Source organism: Pteronotus mesoamericanus, unplaced genomic scaffold (assembly GCF_021234165.1).
Source record: "Pteronotus mesoamericanus isolate MK-2021 breed Mesoamerican mustached bat unplaced genomic scaffold, CSHL_Meso_final contig_25, whole genome shotgun sequence".
Taxonomy (NCBI): Eukaryota; Metazoa; Chordata; class Mammalia; order Chiroptera; family Mormoopidae; genus Pteronotus; species Pteronotus mesoamericanus.
In genome coordinates, this window is record NW_026555105.1 from 21,169,932 (window position 1) to 21,185,467 (window position 15,536).

Here is a 15,536-nt window from a genome sequence, read left to right on the forward strand (position 1 = left end):
AGGCAACGGGTGCCTCGCCCCCTCAAAATCCCACTGGAGACTTTCTGGGGGTTCTCACACTGCCGTTGTTGATGGAGACACCTAGAGCACAGCTCAGGATGCAGCTGCCTGTCCAGAGGTGTGTGGAGGGAAGGGTGGGCAGACACCTGGGGCTAAGGGTGGACAGGATGAGGGTCTCGACATTTAGTGCACTGCCTACAAAAGGCAGCTCCAGGGGAGATGGGGTTCCTACTTCCAGCCCTAGTCCCACAGCCTGGCAGAGGCCCCGCCTCTCAATGAATCTGTGTTGAGGGCTGGAATTAAATGGCGTGGTGTTGGTGGTCCCCAGTTTTGAGTAAGGCAAGGACAGATTTGCCTTTTAAAAGAGCACCAAGGCTGCTAGCACAGAAGGTGGCTTGGTCGTGCATTGTCTTCCTGAACAGGTAATGACAGGTAGCCCATGAACTCTAGCGGCAGTTCACTGTGGTTGGATAACTTTCAGCCAAAGTCAGTTTTTTTGCAATGCATGCATGTGCTGCTGTGTGACCAGTAGGACTGGCCAGAAACCTGGCCAGAGCAGTAAGCCTTGTGCTGGGGGAGCATACAGGGCTTGTAAGCAGGCTGTCAAGGGACAAGTCTGGCTCTTTGTTTTGGAGGTGTAATTAGAATTGCAGTTCTTCAGGCTGAGACACATTCTTTCCTGCCCGTCACAGGCTCCGCCATTCCCCAGTGTATTAGGGCCACCTGCTTTATTCACTTATGTTATTAATCCAGTTCTTGAACTCTTTGAGTTTGCGATCCCAGTATTTGAGGACTGTTTAGCACTGGAGGTGCCTGGGATCTTGTGGATGGCATGGGGCCCCTGGGTGTGTGCGACCCCTGCTGGCAGCTACAGGCTGCTCAGGCTACGGGGAGGGAAATGGAGTGGAAAAAAATTCCGCTTCCCTTCAGAAGCACTGCCCTGGCCCCACCCCCGCCCCCGCCCCCGCCCCCGCCCCCATCACAAGGTCTAGAGGCATTGAATGAGTGGCCAAAGTCCCTTTAATATCCCTGAATTGCGTTACAAGTAATACTGCTGGAGGTGAGGAAGGAATGGGGCGTCTGGGTCAGGAGACGGGGAGGAGGAGGGAGGGGGAGCGCCAAGCGCTCATACAAAATATGGCCAAAAGGCTAGCATGCATGGAAAATTATTGCTGTCGGAAGTTCCTATTTACAGGGTCAACACCCTCCGTAATTGCTTCTGCGACGCCTTTTCCTCCCCCCCATCCCTGCTGCCTTCTCTCCGGGTGGGCCTGGAGCCGGGAAGCCCTAGAGAAGGGGCCCTGCGGCAGGGCCCCCTCCAGTCTCCACCCTCCTTTGTGGATAGGGGCAGAGGGGGAGGGTCGGAGGCTCCAGGACTCCTGTCCCGGGGTGGGCGCCTAGCGATGGGGCAGAGGCGTGTGCTTAAAGCCGAGAGGGCCGGCCCCGTAAGCGCGGAGGTGTGTGCTTCGGTCCTCGCCCGGGCATGCCAAAGCGCGGCTGGGGAGGTAGTGGCGGCCGACGGGGGGCGACTGGCAGCCCCGGCCCCTCTGCCCAGGAGAGTTGCATAGACGTGGCCGGGAGGGAGCGCTCCTCCCGGGGAGCGAAGCGGGAGGGAGGCCCCAGCGGGGTCCGGGGCTCAGTCGGTCCCTGGAACCTGGGGTCCCTCGACAAGAGGAATACATAGGAAACAAAAGAGGAGGCTCCTCTCTCCGGTCTCCCTGGAGCGGGAGTGGAAGGCTCAGGAGGGAGGGGACCTGCCCCATGCCTGGACCTCCTGACACCTCCCCCTCCCCCCAGCTGAGGGTCAGCAGGCCAGCCTCCCATTTTTGTGCCTCCTTCCGCAGTGAGTTCAGGCTCTCATGAGGGTGGGGCTGCACCCTCACTCCCCAAGACGGGGTGGGGTGGGGTGGACAGCCCTCTATGGCCTTCGCTGTCCCTCTCCCTGTCTGGCTCCCTGACCTCCCAGTCCAGCTGGGGAAGCCAGACCGTCCCTGGGTGAGGACAAGAGATTAAATAGAATAATAAATAGATAAATAAATAAATACACAAATAAATAACGGGGGAGGCCCAGACAGACAGGGGAAGGGCATTTGTGAGGTGCCCCAGACCTCCCTGCAACAAATAAGGGGGGGGGGTACCTGCAGTCCTAGGGGTGGGAAAGTGCTCAGAGAATCGGGATCGGGCAGCGTGAGTCTGGAAGCCCAGGGAGAGGCTGTCCTGGGGTGAAAGAGGGGCTACTTTAGGGGGTGGGGCCTGAACTGCCCCTCCAGTCTGCCCCAGGTCAGGAGAACTCTGAGGGGTGAGAGATGCTAGAGGGATGCGGGGTCTGGAGGGAGCAGGGGATGGTTGGGAAGGACCCCCGGGATTGAAGAGGGTGGGTGGGTGGCGGCTGTGTCTGAACGTTTGGCCCAAGGCCCGGGTGTGGAGGGGATGAGGGCTGACACGGAAGAGACTCAGCAAAGAGGCCCGAGGGATGGCCGGGCGTTGGAATGTGGCTTAAAGGCTGCAGGCCCTGCATCCGAGTGTGGATGGAAGACGAAGGCAGGCGGCAGGCGTGACAGTCAAGGGTAGGTTTGGGCCTTAGGCTGGGGCCTCCCATAGAAGAGTGGTCACAGCGACTCAGCTGAGAAGTGAGAGGAAAGGTCTGAACGTTAGAAGGGGAAAGCTGCAGAGTCTGGGTGGGAGAAAATTCCGGCTCCGAGCCCCGGGAGGGGCACGGACCTGGTGCCTGAGTTGGGAGCCTTGAGGGGGCGGACAGGGGGATCAAGGTCCGAGTGTTGGGAGCCGGAAAGGACATTCGGGTCAGGATGCGCTGGGGAAGACAGTGCCGGGAGAGTTATGGGTCTAGGACAGGAGAGAAAAGTTCGGGGCGGGGAGGGGGTACCCCACGAGGGTAGTGGGCAGGGAAACGCAGCTGGGGGTTGGAGACGGCACAGGTAGGGGGCCCGGGCGCGTGGAGAGCGAGTTCCGGGCGCAGGGGTGATGCGGGAGGCTCAGCTGGCGGGGCCGGCTGGGGGCGGCGGGGGCGGCTCGGCTCCCTTGACGCAGGCGGCCTCGCAGTGCTTGTGGAGGTAGGACTTGAGCGCGAAGCTCTTGTCGCACTGGCGACAGCGGTAGTGTTTGAAGGCCGAGTGCGTCTGCATGTGCGCGCGCAGGTTGGAGCGGTCGGCGAAGGCCTTGCCGCAGTGCGCGCAGCCGAAGGGCTTCTCCCCCGTGTGCGAGCGCATGTGGCCCTGCAGTAGCCAGGGCCGCGAGAAGGCCTTGCCGCACACGCCGCACTTGTGGCGCAGGTTGTGTGTGAGCACGTGCATGGCCAGCGCGGGCATGGACACGTATGCCTTGCCACACGTCGGGCACTTACGCGCCTGCTGGCTGTCCAGGCTGCGGTGCGTCTGCTTGTGGCGGCTCAGGTTCGAGGACGTGGCGTACGTCTTGCCGCACTCGGCGCACGCGTGCCGGTGCCCACCGCCCGCCGGCGCCCCCGCACGCCCCGCGCGCCCCGCGGCTGTCGGGGCATCCCCCGCACCCCCTGCGTCCCCGCCGCCCCCGCCCCGCCGCCGCCGCGAGCGCCCGTCCGAGATGAAGAAGGCGTCCATGGAGTAGCTGTCGGTCACGGCCGCCTCCCCGCGAAAGTAGCGCGCCGACAGGCTGGACTGCGGGCTTTCGGGGTCGCTGTACTCTTCCGGCGCCGCCGGCGGGTACGGAGGCTCGGCGGGTGCCAGCTCCAGGCCCGGCTTCTGGTCCACATCGTAGCTGCTGGGAGGAAGGCAGTGCGGGGCATAACCTGGAGGGGCGAGAAGGGAGCGCGAGGAAGGTGAGGTGCGGAAGGCGGCTTTCCCCTTGGGGCAGATCGGTCCTCAGGCCCTCCACCTGTTGGAAGATGATGGCTGCTGGTAAGGTAGTGGCTGCTGTCAGGCGTCCTTGCTCTTGGTGTCAGGCTGGATGGGTTCAAATCCTTTTTGCATGGACTGCAGTAAAAGTAATCCCCACCCTACCTCCTGGAGCACAGTGTCCTCGCCCGTTCTACTGGCTTTGTTTTCACTAGCTTCTTAAGTGCTTACAGCCAAACAGTGAAGGTCGTATTTTTATAATTACATCCACCTTCCATATAGAAAAATTGAGGCACATCAAGTCTAACCTCACCACTAGTAAATGATGGAGCCAGGGTTCAAACCTTGGCGGCCTGATGCCAAAGTTCATGCTTTCTCTATTCTGACATCATTCTGCCATTCCAGGTCTGTAATTCCTCCGAATCCCAGTTTCCTCATCTACAAAATAGAGCTTATAACCGGACACTCCATCCCAGGGTTTTGGAAATACTTAGTAAAGTGATGAGTAGAACCATGTATTAAGCTTTTACTGTGCGCCGGGTTCTGCCTCAACGCTTTACCCATGTTAACTCATTTAATCGTCTCAGAACCTACCAAGTAGGTACTATTATAATCCCTATTTTACATGTAAAGAAATTGAGAAAGAGAGAAAGGGAGCACACAGTAATTGCTATATAAATATTAGCTATTATAATTGTGCATTTTACTTGCTTGAAAGAGTGATTTCACTGAAGATTATTTAATTGTCTGCCTCCCTCACCAGACTGAGCTAACCAGGGATGGATTTGTGTGCCCAGCCTGTGCCTGGCTCAAAAGAGGTATGTGATGAGTAGATGCTGCATGAATGAATCACATACCTGTTAGACAAGAGCTGCCGCCCCCCCCCCCCGCCCCACCCCGCCTGGATTGCTGGAGGATTTGAGGTCAAGTGTGTGGCATGTAATAGGTGCTGGAGGAAGGGGACTTCCTTGTATTGTGCTTACTCTGGAACCTGCTCTGCTCCCTGCTCCACTAGATGCCTTCTGATGTCTCCCTGTGAGAGTTCACCTTCTCCTCCTCCTCCTCCTCCCTCCTCTCTAGAATTGGATCAGAAATTCTGTCCATGTAGGGTTTGAGTGACTGGTGAGTGGGCAGGTTGGGGCTCTCCCAGCAGTTTCCCCAGGGCAGGGGACACCCCAATTTGTCTCTGCCCCACCCCAGGGCCTAGCATGGCCTTAGCACTTTCCCTGAGGACTCTGGGACTGGGGCTCTCAGGGGAGTTTCTGGCATACATACACAAACTTAGCAACCTAATACTAAATTAACGAATGTTTCCATTGTCCTCTAATTCCAGAGAGCAGTAGAGTTTAGGCCTCCTTTCCCTCTCATCTGGCAGTTAGGGCGGTCACAAGGTGAAATCTGTGCAGACTCTCTGCCAACCCTGAAGACAGGATGTATCCTTGTTTTTACCTCTATCCTTTCAGCTGCTTGCGTAGGACCCTCTGCACACAGATGTGACTGGGGATTGTCTGGGCAGAGGACGCAGTAGGGAGGGGCTCTGTGGTCAGATGCAGACAGGGCAGTGGCGGTAGCCGTTTTTTAACTGGGGGTTTGCACAGTCTCTCAGCACCCCGTTCCTCCCCTCTCACATGCCTTCAGTCTGGAGATTCTTCCACTCCCCCACTCCAGGAATCAGGCCTAGTACTCAGGTCCCCAGAAGTTCAGGGAATATTGTTTCAGACTGAGTTAAATGCCTGGTGGGCACTCCCAGACCCTCTCCTTCTCCTTCAGTATTTCTTCCCATTGTAATTACTGATGGTAATACTAATAGCTAATATTTGTTAAGCACTTATTATGTGCCAGGCTCTGGGCTAAGTGCTTCACTTCCATCACCTACCTCATTGAATTATCACAAAAATTCTTGTATTTCAGGTAAGGAAACTGAGGTGCAGAGTGGTGATGGTACTTGCTCAAGAGATGGAGCAAGAAGTAGAACTCACTGCATTGGTCCCCAGTGGGAGGCCGCTGAGGAAGGGGCTGCGGCTAGGTTGTTCACTACCTATAACCAGCGGCCAGGCTAGTGGGCATTCAATGTTTGTGGAATGGGTGGTAAAGATTTGCCAGGCCAGCCCAACAGGGTTTGCTACAGGCTAGTCTGTCTGCCTGGTTTGGGGGTGACTTGATTCTCTACAGATTCTAGCTGGGTGTCCTTGAGCAAGTCATGCATCTTTCTGTGCCTCAGGTCCTTTCACTGGATATGGGAATAGAGTACAACCTATTTGTAGGCGGTCGCTGATTATATGACCAGTGCCTTGCATGTTCTTTTTGTGAAGCAAGGATGGCATACTGGTTAAGTGTCCACTGTAGTGCCAGGCTGCCAGGGTTGAGTTCCAGCTTTACTATTCCCAGCTGGGTGATCTTGGACAAACTACCTGACTTCTCTTTGCCTCATCTTTCCTAGCTGGAAAATGAGGGATAATAAAAGCATCTAATTCATACAGTTGTGGTAAGGAGTCCACCAGTAAACAACAATTGAAAAGTAAATAATAACCAATACTGTACTTATGTGTCAGACACTGTTTTAAGGGCCTTACACGCATGAATGCATTTTACCCGCATGACTCTAAGGTTGCTACCATATTACAGATGAGGAAACTGAGGTACAAGGTAGTTAAGTAACATGCCCAGGGTCGCACAGCCAGTAACTTAGAGTCAGGATTCCAGCTCAGTGCCTGGCACATTGCAAACCCACAATACATGTTGGCCATTATTATTAAGTAAGAATAACAGTCTCCCCAGAGGGGTTTCTGTGCTGCAGTTTTCTTGGCGCCTGCCTGGATATATTTTGCTGCTCTTCTCTGTTTCCTCACCCAGGATATGTTATTTCTACTTCATGTTCTGGTGAGAAAACTTCTGGCAGGTAATAGGAATTCAGTGAACCAGGCAGTCCTCACCCAAGCTGGGCTCTCTGCTTGCAGCGCCCTCTGGTGGTGGCCTACAGCACTGCAGCACCTTACTCCTGTCTATGGGAGGTTCTTTATATAGAAATAGAGGTACCTTCAAGAAAGGTTGCTCCTCTGCCTAAGGACAGATGTGGAATTGCCTTTGGGACAGGAATTTGTGATGCCACACCTGATGCCCAGAAGCTGTGGAGTTTGGCCTGGGCTGTGGGGATGGAGTGGGGCCGTTAGAAGGATGTGGTCTAACTTGCTTTGTGATCTTGGCCAGGTTGTTTAACCTCTCTGGACTTGGTCTGTAAGGATGAAGGTTGACTGGGGTGCTTTAAAGACCCCCTCTGCATTGTGCTGAGTGGATTCTTCCGTGATGCCCATTGTCCTGTCCCTCAGCCCCCATCAAGCCCACTTCATTCTTCTCAGCTCCACAGACTGCTCCTTAGCTCTGTGACCTTTGGCAAGTTATTTAACCTTTTCATGTCAAATGTGTGTAAGGAAGCTCATAATAAGATTGAATGAATTAATGCATGTAAAGTCCTTAGTACAATGCCTGGCACACAATAGCCTCTCAAGCTGTTATTACTAACATTATTATTATCCCTTTATTTCCTGGTGATAGCCTTCCAATATGCCAGAGAGGAGGAGACACGTAAGTGTCTCAGGCACAAGGTAGTTAAGTAACATGCCCAGAGTCTCTCTGTGGCCTTGCACAAAGCGCCTTACCTGTCTGGGCCTCACCTCTGGAGATTTCTTTAGGACGCTATGAGCCATGCTCTAACTCTGCGTGTGGAGCCCAGGTGGGTTTTGGGTGCCTTCCTCTGCCCCACAGGTGACTATGGAAGGCTGAGCTGGCTGTCTGTCAGCTGACAGGGTGAGATGGGCTCTATTGTTTGGTTCCGCACAGAGGCAGGGAGGCCCAGAGACCCAGAGAGAAGAGGCCTGGCTTCCATCCTGGCCCTTGTACTCAAACCCTAGATCTGTGATCTCAGGCAAGTCATGAAGCCGCTCTGGGCTCCAACTCCCCCGTTGCAGGGTAGGAACCAGAGCCATCCCTGCCATGTGGGGTGATGGGGAAGGCTCAGAAACACTTGGGTGATATGGAGGAAAACCTGAGAATGACTTCTGGTTTTCCCTAAGAGTCTTGATAGTTCAGATTGGAGGTCCAGAATCCATTTTTTAAAAATCCTGCACCCAAAGGAGTGGTAGGAAGGGGATTTTATGAGAAGCAAAGTGCTGGACCCTCTCAGACACCGTCTCGTCCAGCACTCTGACCCATGGGGGTGAGCGTGGGGGGGTTTTTGGTCACTGCCACTGGGACCGCTATGGCTCCAGCTCCCTCTGAGCCCCTCCTGGGCTCCAGGGCCGAGCACTGCACTAACAAGCCCAGAGGCCCAGTGAGGGGAGAGGAGGTGTTAGGGCTGAAACCCTCCAAAACCTGTGTTTTTTTTTTCCTGAAACACCTGAGCAGGCATGGAGACCGGCTGGGGGAGGAGAGGTTTTCTAATCAGTGGGGTGGTGAATTTCTTCAAATAATATCCACCAGTTGGCCTGTGTCTGAAGGGATGATGGCGTGTTTGGGGTGGGGAGAAGCTCTCGTTCTAGAAAATGCTGCAGCCCCTTGTGAATTTTTATAAATAATTAATAAAAGTGGTGGCTGACACTTACTGAGCACTTACTGTATACAGGGTCCCTTGTTCAGTCTTTAGTTTGTGTCATAGGGAGCATGATGGTCGCTTCCCCTGGTGGCCTAGTTCTGCAGACACCGAGGCCCAGAGAGGGACCTTGGTCCTCAGGTCACAAAGCGGACTGAAGTCAGAGCTCCTGCCTCCCAGTCCAGGGCTGCTTTTGTCAGTCTCTCCCAGGTTCCCAGGGTCCCAAACCTCCTCCAGGGCACTTCCAGCCCGAACCCCACTTGCCTGTCTCGAGATGGGCAGAAAAAGAGAGGGCTGGGTGGTGGGCCCGCTTCCCAGGTGGCCCAGTTTCTTGAGGAGGGCCCAGCCCTGCTTGGTGGTGGGGGCTGGAGGGGCTGCTGCCTGGGTATATTTAGAGCTGCTTCTTGCTGTGCCAGGGCCTCGGGCCTCGAGAATCAGCTCCAGCCAGCTGAGCAGAAAGCCAGGTCTGTCAGCAGCAAAGCGGGATAAAAATAGTTTCTCCTGTCTGCTCACAGAGCTGGGCAAAGGGGCTGGTACCTCCCCCTCCCCTTATAGCATCTTTGTTAGCGGTTCCCTGGGCACTGGACCAGAAGTGACACCCACCTTCTCCGAGGGCCTGGCAGCTGGTACACCTGCTCACTGGGGAGGGTCCCTGAGTCCAGATGAGCAGAGGCAGAGTGAGGCCTGGCCCAACATGACCAGGGCTGTAGGACGTGGTACTCATGACCCCTGACCCAGACCCAGCAAGTGCCTAGGGGATTCCAGGGCCCCTCCCCACCATCCTCACCTCCTGAAATCCCCCATATTCTGGTTTTTCCTGGCTGTGACCCAGTTCTTGTGGCCCACAGGGAGGTGCACAGCTCCGCAGGAATCAATAGGAAAGATTTTTCAGGGGGTCGGGAGGTAGGAGTGGGTGGTTGAGGATCTTGAATTGCCCAGCACTGGTGATGGAGCAGCGTCTTGCTCCCTCGGGGAGTCTTTGACAGGCCATTTCTGGGCCTCCTTCTGGAGACCAGGTGTCTTGCACAGTGTGTGCCGTCTCTCAGGCTCTTGCTTCCTGCCCTACCCTCTCTCTGCCCCGGAAGGGTGCAATCAGAGAGCCCGTTTCAGCCTCCTTTCCTGCTCAGAGGGTGACAGTGGGCCCTCCAGGGGAGACCACAGCTGGGAAGGAGGCCAGGAGTTTGGGGGCCTCACCTCTCACCAAGCATAGGGGACACCAGCAGTATCTCTCTATACCTGCCACAGGCTTTCAAGCTGTGGGGGCCCCTAGAATGTGGAGGAAGCACCCACCAGGGAGGTGTGACAGGGCCCACCATTTATGTCTTTGTGACCTGGGGCAAGTCATGGGCCCTCCCTGGTCCTCGGTTTGCCTCTGGAGGTCAGAGCTAATACTCCCGTGTGCTCATTGCCTTTTGCCCAGCGTGCGTGTGTGTGCACGTGTGTATGCACACGTGTGGGAAGTCCTTGGGATGTATAAACTGCTGTGCTGATGTAGGGACTCGATGTACTCTCCTGCCCTCCCTCAGGAACCACAAACTGAGACTGTCCAAAGAGTGGAGGCTCGGCTTGGGCCCCTCATGTACCCCTTTTGACCCCAGGCTTTAGGGAGGACCACGGGCCCCCAATTCTGTATTTCACATGGGCCTTGTTATTCTGTACTCTCATTGACTAGTTCTTAGGAAAATCAGATTTCTGGATCCCTAGAAAGTCAGAGCTGAAAGAGATCAAGTTCAACTGCTCGATTTAATGAGAGGCAAACTGAGGCTGGGGTAGGGAAGATTAGTACAAAGCCACAGAGAAAGCTAACGATGGGTCTAAGACTTGAACCTAGACCGCCTTGAGAATGAATGGACCTGGACATAACCTTGAACTAAAAATTGGACCTGGATTTTGATTCTGGACCCTGAATGTTGACCTGGGCTTGATCCCAGATGTTGAAACTTGAACTTGGACATGGATTTGTTCTGAATCTTGGACTGGACCTATAATTTCAGACATTGACCCTGGACCTAGACCTTGGACCTAGTCCTAGACTTCAGGTTGGCTGTGGACACTGGACCTTAGATCTGGACCTGGACATTGGGACTGGACTGGACTCTGGGCCTGGACCTAGACCAAGATGCTAGGGAAAGTCATGGTTAAAGAAGACTCAGATGGGCCTGCTGTGTGTCATTGGGCACCTCCCCAACGTTCTCTGGGCTCCCTTGGCCAAGGAATTGGGCAGCCCTTTTGTACCGCTCCTCCCCAGACCGACTTTTTAAGGTGTGGGGTGGATGTGTTGAGGCCTTTCAGCCAGGCTCCAGGGCCTGGCTGGGAGCGACTCCTGGCGCCATCAGAGGGAGTGAGAGGAAGCAGGCACTGGTGTAATGTGGTCAGCTAGATCAGCCCACGGGCAGAAGTCGGAGTGCCTCCTCAGCCTGCTAGCAGGGAGACTTAATGTAGCTGTGGAGGGCAGACAACTGCGTTATTGGATTGGCATTGATCCCTCATCTCCCCGGGTCGAAAGCACCGTAAAGGAGTAGGAGAGCAGGACCAGGAAGGGGTGCAGAGGCAGGGGGACCTGGGGCCCAGCTGGAGTTCGCAGATGAGGCATGAGGAAGGTAGACACTTAGCTGGGGTCCAGAGAGACCACTGCCGTGCAGAGGGTGGGCGGCAATCTTCTCCGGGAAGGTGAGTGTCCCTGGTGTCCCCCAGGAAGGAAGCCCAGGCCTGTGACGGGGTGCACTTGGTGGAATTGGAGGGCTAGTTTCTGAAGGGGTTAGGAAGGTGTGAGTTGGCATCTCACCCACAGGCTGAATCAGCGCTCAGAATCACCCAGGAGAGAGGAGGGGAAGGGAGGCTCCGAGGAGGCAGAAAGGAGTCGAGGAGGAGGGGAGCAGGAGGGAAGAAAAGAGGCATTGTATCGGAGAGGATGGTGAAATGAGAGCTGGTCTTCCCTCTTTGGGGAGCTCTGTGGAGCTTCCCCCATTTGGGGGGCGGCCCCTCCCCATTTATGGGGTCTGTGGTTTGGGGGGAGCCTCAAGACCAGACACACCTGCTGCACCCTATGCTCAGACCATGGAAGCTGAAAAGGAACAGTGTAGGGAGGCAAAGAAGAGCATTGCTCTGTGTGTGCGTGCGTGCGTGCGTGTGTGTGTGTGTGTGTAAGAGTCCTCCAGGAATTCTCCAGCTCTCCCAGGCATCCCCTCAGCTGGGGGTACACCTCTTTCACTTGGGGGCTTGCATCTTCATCAGTTAGGGGCCTTTGATTCCCTTGACCTCTGCTTTCACAGGCCCCCTCCTCACCCCTCGTGCTCCCCTCCCACCATCCTTCTGACCCTGCAGCCCTTGCTGCAAGAACGGCTGTAAGAGGATCTTTCTAATAACTGGAACTATCTCCAGCCCCAGGCCCTCCCTCTCTCCCTCCCTTCTCCTCCCTCCCGCCTTTCCTCCCTCACTCTCCTCACCTCCCCCCTCCTCTCTTTCTCCTTGTTTACCCAGCACACTTACACACGCTGGGAGAGAAAAAACGTCAGCTCAGCAATTTTTCACACTTCCCTCAAACGCTCAGCAAGGTTATTTCCGGCAGAGCAGAGACAACAGACCACTAGGAGCTGGCAGGCTCTCTGAGGACCCCAGCACCCCTTCCAGCCATGGAATGAGGGAGCCCTAGCTGCCCAGTCCGGCCACACCCCAGGGATGGGAGAGGCCCCGGAAAACAGGATGAGGCAGACCCTGTGTTTCCTGGTCACACCCAGCTTGAAGGGTCACCCCTTGGTCTCTGGCACCAGCTGTCTGCTGCAGACACTGCCAAGGCTGCCAGGCCAGGATGCCCGTCTTCACTGTGGGGCAGCCTGCAAAGACGGAAGCCAAGAAAAATGCCGGATCGCAGAAACTCTGCCACCCTCAGCCAGGCATTGGTTGGTAAATAGAGCCCTACAAAACCCCCGGCAATGGCCCTCTGCATTCTTTTAGACCCTCGTCCGGGCCTCTCCGGTTCTTCCCACATCACACTTGACCTCCGTAGAAATCGAGATTGTCAAAGTTGGAAGGATACGTAGTTCACGCTACCCAAACTCTCTCACTGCTGGGGAGACGGAGGACCAGAGATGGAAGGCACTTGCCCAAGGTTGCAGAGCGAGTCAGAGATGTAGAGCCCAGGCCTCCCAGAGTTCCAGGCCATGTAGCCGACTGTCAGGACAGTTCGGGGATTCTCATGAGGTCAGGGAGCTGGCCTGGGGCCCTTTGGGGAAAGGGCCAAAGATAAGAGCGGTTCTAGGGTGTCACATCTGGTAGAACCTCCACAGGGACACCTCTGCTGATGGCTTTCCCCGATCCCGCCCCCCACCATTCACTCAGGGGCTTCTTTTAAAGCTTTCTTGGACTGAATTCAAGACGAGGCACTCCTGCCTTCCTCCTGAGGAACAGCCTGCAGTTCTGGCTGTGCATGAGAAAAGTCTCTGGGCTTCTCTGGGTTTCCTTAGCTGGCCTGGGGACAGAACTGAGGGCGCCTCAAGGGGCGGGAGCCCGGGCTTCTGTCAGTCCCCCCAGGGATCCCCATTGTAGGCTTGCAGGCATTTCAGTTTCTGCCCAGCCCCCAGCACACGCTCCCCAGTCCTGGCGTGGCCCCAGTTCCACCCTCTGCCCTGCCAGCACTCAACCAAGCCCCGCCATGCCCCTGGGCTTCTGTCCTGGACCCCGAGAGACCCTAGGGTCAAGAAAAGAGGACAGGAGAATAAGGGGCATGTGGGCAACAAGAAAGGGAGGTGGTTCTCTTGGAGATCTGGGTGAGGCTAGGGGCTGAGGGGCTGTAGTTGTATTCCCGATCACTCCCTAATTTCTTTGACCTTGATGAGGTCACAGAGCCCTTTGCCCAGCGCCCTCTTGCTACGGGGCTTGGCAGAGTGATGGAATGTGGGTGAAGTGCTTGGAAATCCCCAAAGCAGGAGCTCCCACTCTCTTGGGCTCCTGCCTTTGCCAGACCAGCTCCCCCCTCATCCTCAACCTTTTCTTCTCCTCTGCTCTCCTCTCCTCTCCACTCTCCCCTTCTCTCTCTCTCCCCCCCACACACACACCAAAGCTGATGCCACATGTGATGTCAGATTTCTCATTGCCAAAGGGATGCCTCCTTTCCAGATACCTGCCCTGGTGGTTGCCAGCTGAGACTGGTTCTGTGAGCCCTTTGATGGGTCCACAGAAGCAATCTTTGGTTCTTCCCCACCCCCTCCAGAGATCACCCTGTTCTGGGCCTGAATGACCTCTCTTGTCCCCCAAACCCTTGTCCCTGCAGGAACTTGCTCTGAGAAGAGATGGAGTGTGTTGGGGATGGGGGACTTAGAAGGAGCAGCAGGGCTGGTTGTGGAGGCAGGTGACAAGCTGGAGTGGGGAGGGATTGCAGCCCAGGGGACCAGGAGTCACTTTTGGGAAACCCCTCCTAGAAGTGTCTTCTTCACAGTCCCCCGGACAGGCCCAGCCTTTGGCAGGCATGTGGCTGAGGGTAACAAAAGAGTTGCTGAGAGAAGGGGCCTGAGAACACTTGTCTGGCATCGCCAGGGGGAGCAGGTTGGAAGGGAAGGAGGGCGTCTCAGCCACCCCCTGGGAGCCAACCCCATCTCCCGGGAGAATGGTAGTCTAGGTCCGCTTACCTTCCCCACAAGGGGAGCACGCTCAGGCAGCCAGTTTCCTTCACTCAACCCGGGAGAGGGGGCCCTCGGACTGCCTTCTGCGTTAGCCCCCCAGCATTAGCCCTTCATGGACGCCTTTCGCTCTTTCTCTCACCACCCCTCACTCTAGCCCCGTTCCGGGGCCACAACTTTCAGAGTCCGGTCTGGCGCATGGCTTCGACCCTGCGACTTTCCCTTTGTAGAGACCTAGCCCCTGCCCCGCCCGCCCGGCCCTCCGGAACCCCGGGAGGCGCACACCGCCAGGGAAGTCTCCTCTCGGGGTTCTCCTCCGGCGCACCCCTCCTCGTAGCTCGAGTTGGTGAGGGTCCGAACCCCGTCCCCCCGGCCCCCACGCCGGTCCCACTCACCGTTGTCCCCGGGCGGCCCCCGGGCGCCAGGCAGCACGTAGGCGGTCTCCAAAGGGTGGTAAGTGGGGGCTGGTACCCCGCTGCACTGGAAGCCATCCCCTTTGATCTTCTTTACCAGGAAGGAGCGCGGCATGTTGCGACTGGCGGGGGGCTCGGCGGGGGCACTTGCGTGGGGCCCCGGTGGGGGGAGGCGGCCAGCCGGGCGCGATTGGCTGTCTGCGCGGGGTTTCAGCACTGGACAGCTCCCAGCGGGCGGGCGGGCGGACAGCAGCGCCGAGCCGGCCCCAGCGGCAGCCGCCCGGCTCGGCTCGGGCTTGGCGGCGGCGGCGGCGGCGGCGGCGGCGGCACGCAGACAGGCGATCGCTGGAGCTGTGCTCAGCACTCCGGCTGCCGGCTTTATATGGGACGCAAGCTGGAGGAGATCAGGTGGTCCCCTAGCAATGGAACTGTTCAGCGCTCTAATCCATCAAATGTCCCCCAGGACAATCGCTCCGCACACGTTCCCCTGAACCGGCGGCGGTGGGGGCAGGCCAGGCGCAGGGAGCAGCGGGCAGGCAGGCAGGAGGGGAGAAAGTGAGGGCGAGAAAGGCGCGGAGACAGACACAGAGAAAGAGGAGTATGTATGGGGTGGGGGGAAGAGAGAGAGAGAGAGAGGAGAGAGGAGATACACGGAGAAAGACAGAAAGAGACATGCAGAGAAAGAGACACACACACTGAAGGAGGTAGAAATAGAAACAGAGAGACCGAGATAAGGACAAAAAGACACAAGAGAAACAGAAGAAGGACAGAGACGGAGAGAAGTAGCAACATACAGTCACACACCCACGGGAGGCAGAGAGAGATCCAGACACACAAAAAGAAAGCCCTCCAGCGATGCAAAGAAAGGAAAAGTGCGAGATAGAGGGAGAAGCCCAGGGGAGAGGAGGGAGAGCGGTCCAAGCAGGTGGGGTTCAGGCACATGAGGACACAGAGAAGGGGTGCAAAGAAGAAAGTGTGAGCTCGCCAGCGGCGACCTTCCTGCCTCCAGCCCTCTCCCTCGCCCTCAGTTTTGAAGCGGCCAGTGTGGACACTCAGCTTTCACTAGAGGAAGCCCTCCCCCCACTCCAGCTCA

The 15,536-nt window shown here is 56.6% G+C and overlaps 1 protein-coding gene across 2 annotated transcripts; it reads right to left on the reverse strand.

The window, feature by feature from the left end:
- Positions 1–1,024: 1,024 nt before the first annotated feature.
- On the reverse strand, positions 1,025–14,634 carry SCRT2 (scratch family transcriptional repressor 2). Of its 2 annotated transcripts, XR_008529137.1 has the most exons (3): positions 14,426–14,634; positions 2,139–3,784; positions 1,025–1,991 (listed from the first exon to the last, which is right to left on the reverse strand). XR_008529137.1 is itself a non-coding variant. In XM_054573460.1 (2 exons), exons 1-2 carry the CDS (start codon positions 14,556–14,558, stop codon positions 2,994–2,996), a joined length of 924 nt encoding a protein of 307 aa, XP_054429435.1. In that variant the 5' UTR covers positions 14,559–14,634; the 3' UTR covers positions 1,025–2,993. The 2 variants fall into 2 exon arrangements, 1 of the variants encoding a protein (XP_054429435.1); XM_054573460.1 differs by having other exon boundaries at positions 1,025–3,784.
- Between the last annotated feature and the right edge of the window lie 902 nt (positions 14,635–15,536).

What these genes read in the sequence shown, in the direction of transcription:
- SCRT2 (XM_054573460.1), bottom strand. Translation starts at nt 14,558, where the DNA reads ATGCCGCGCTCCTTCCTGGTAAAGAAGATCAAAGGGGATGGCTTCCAG. An exon ending in GGGGCCGCCCGGGGACAACG is followed by an intron (nt 3,785 to 14,425) that starts GTGAGTGGGACC and finishes TCGCCCCTCCAG; the next exon opens with GTTATGCCCCGCACTGCCTT.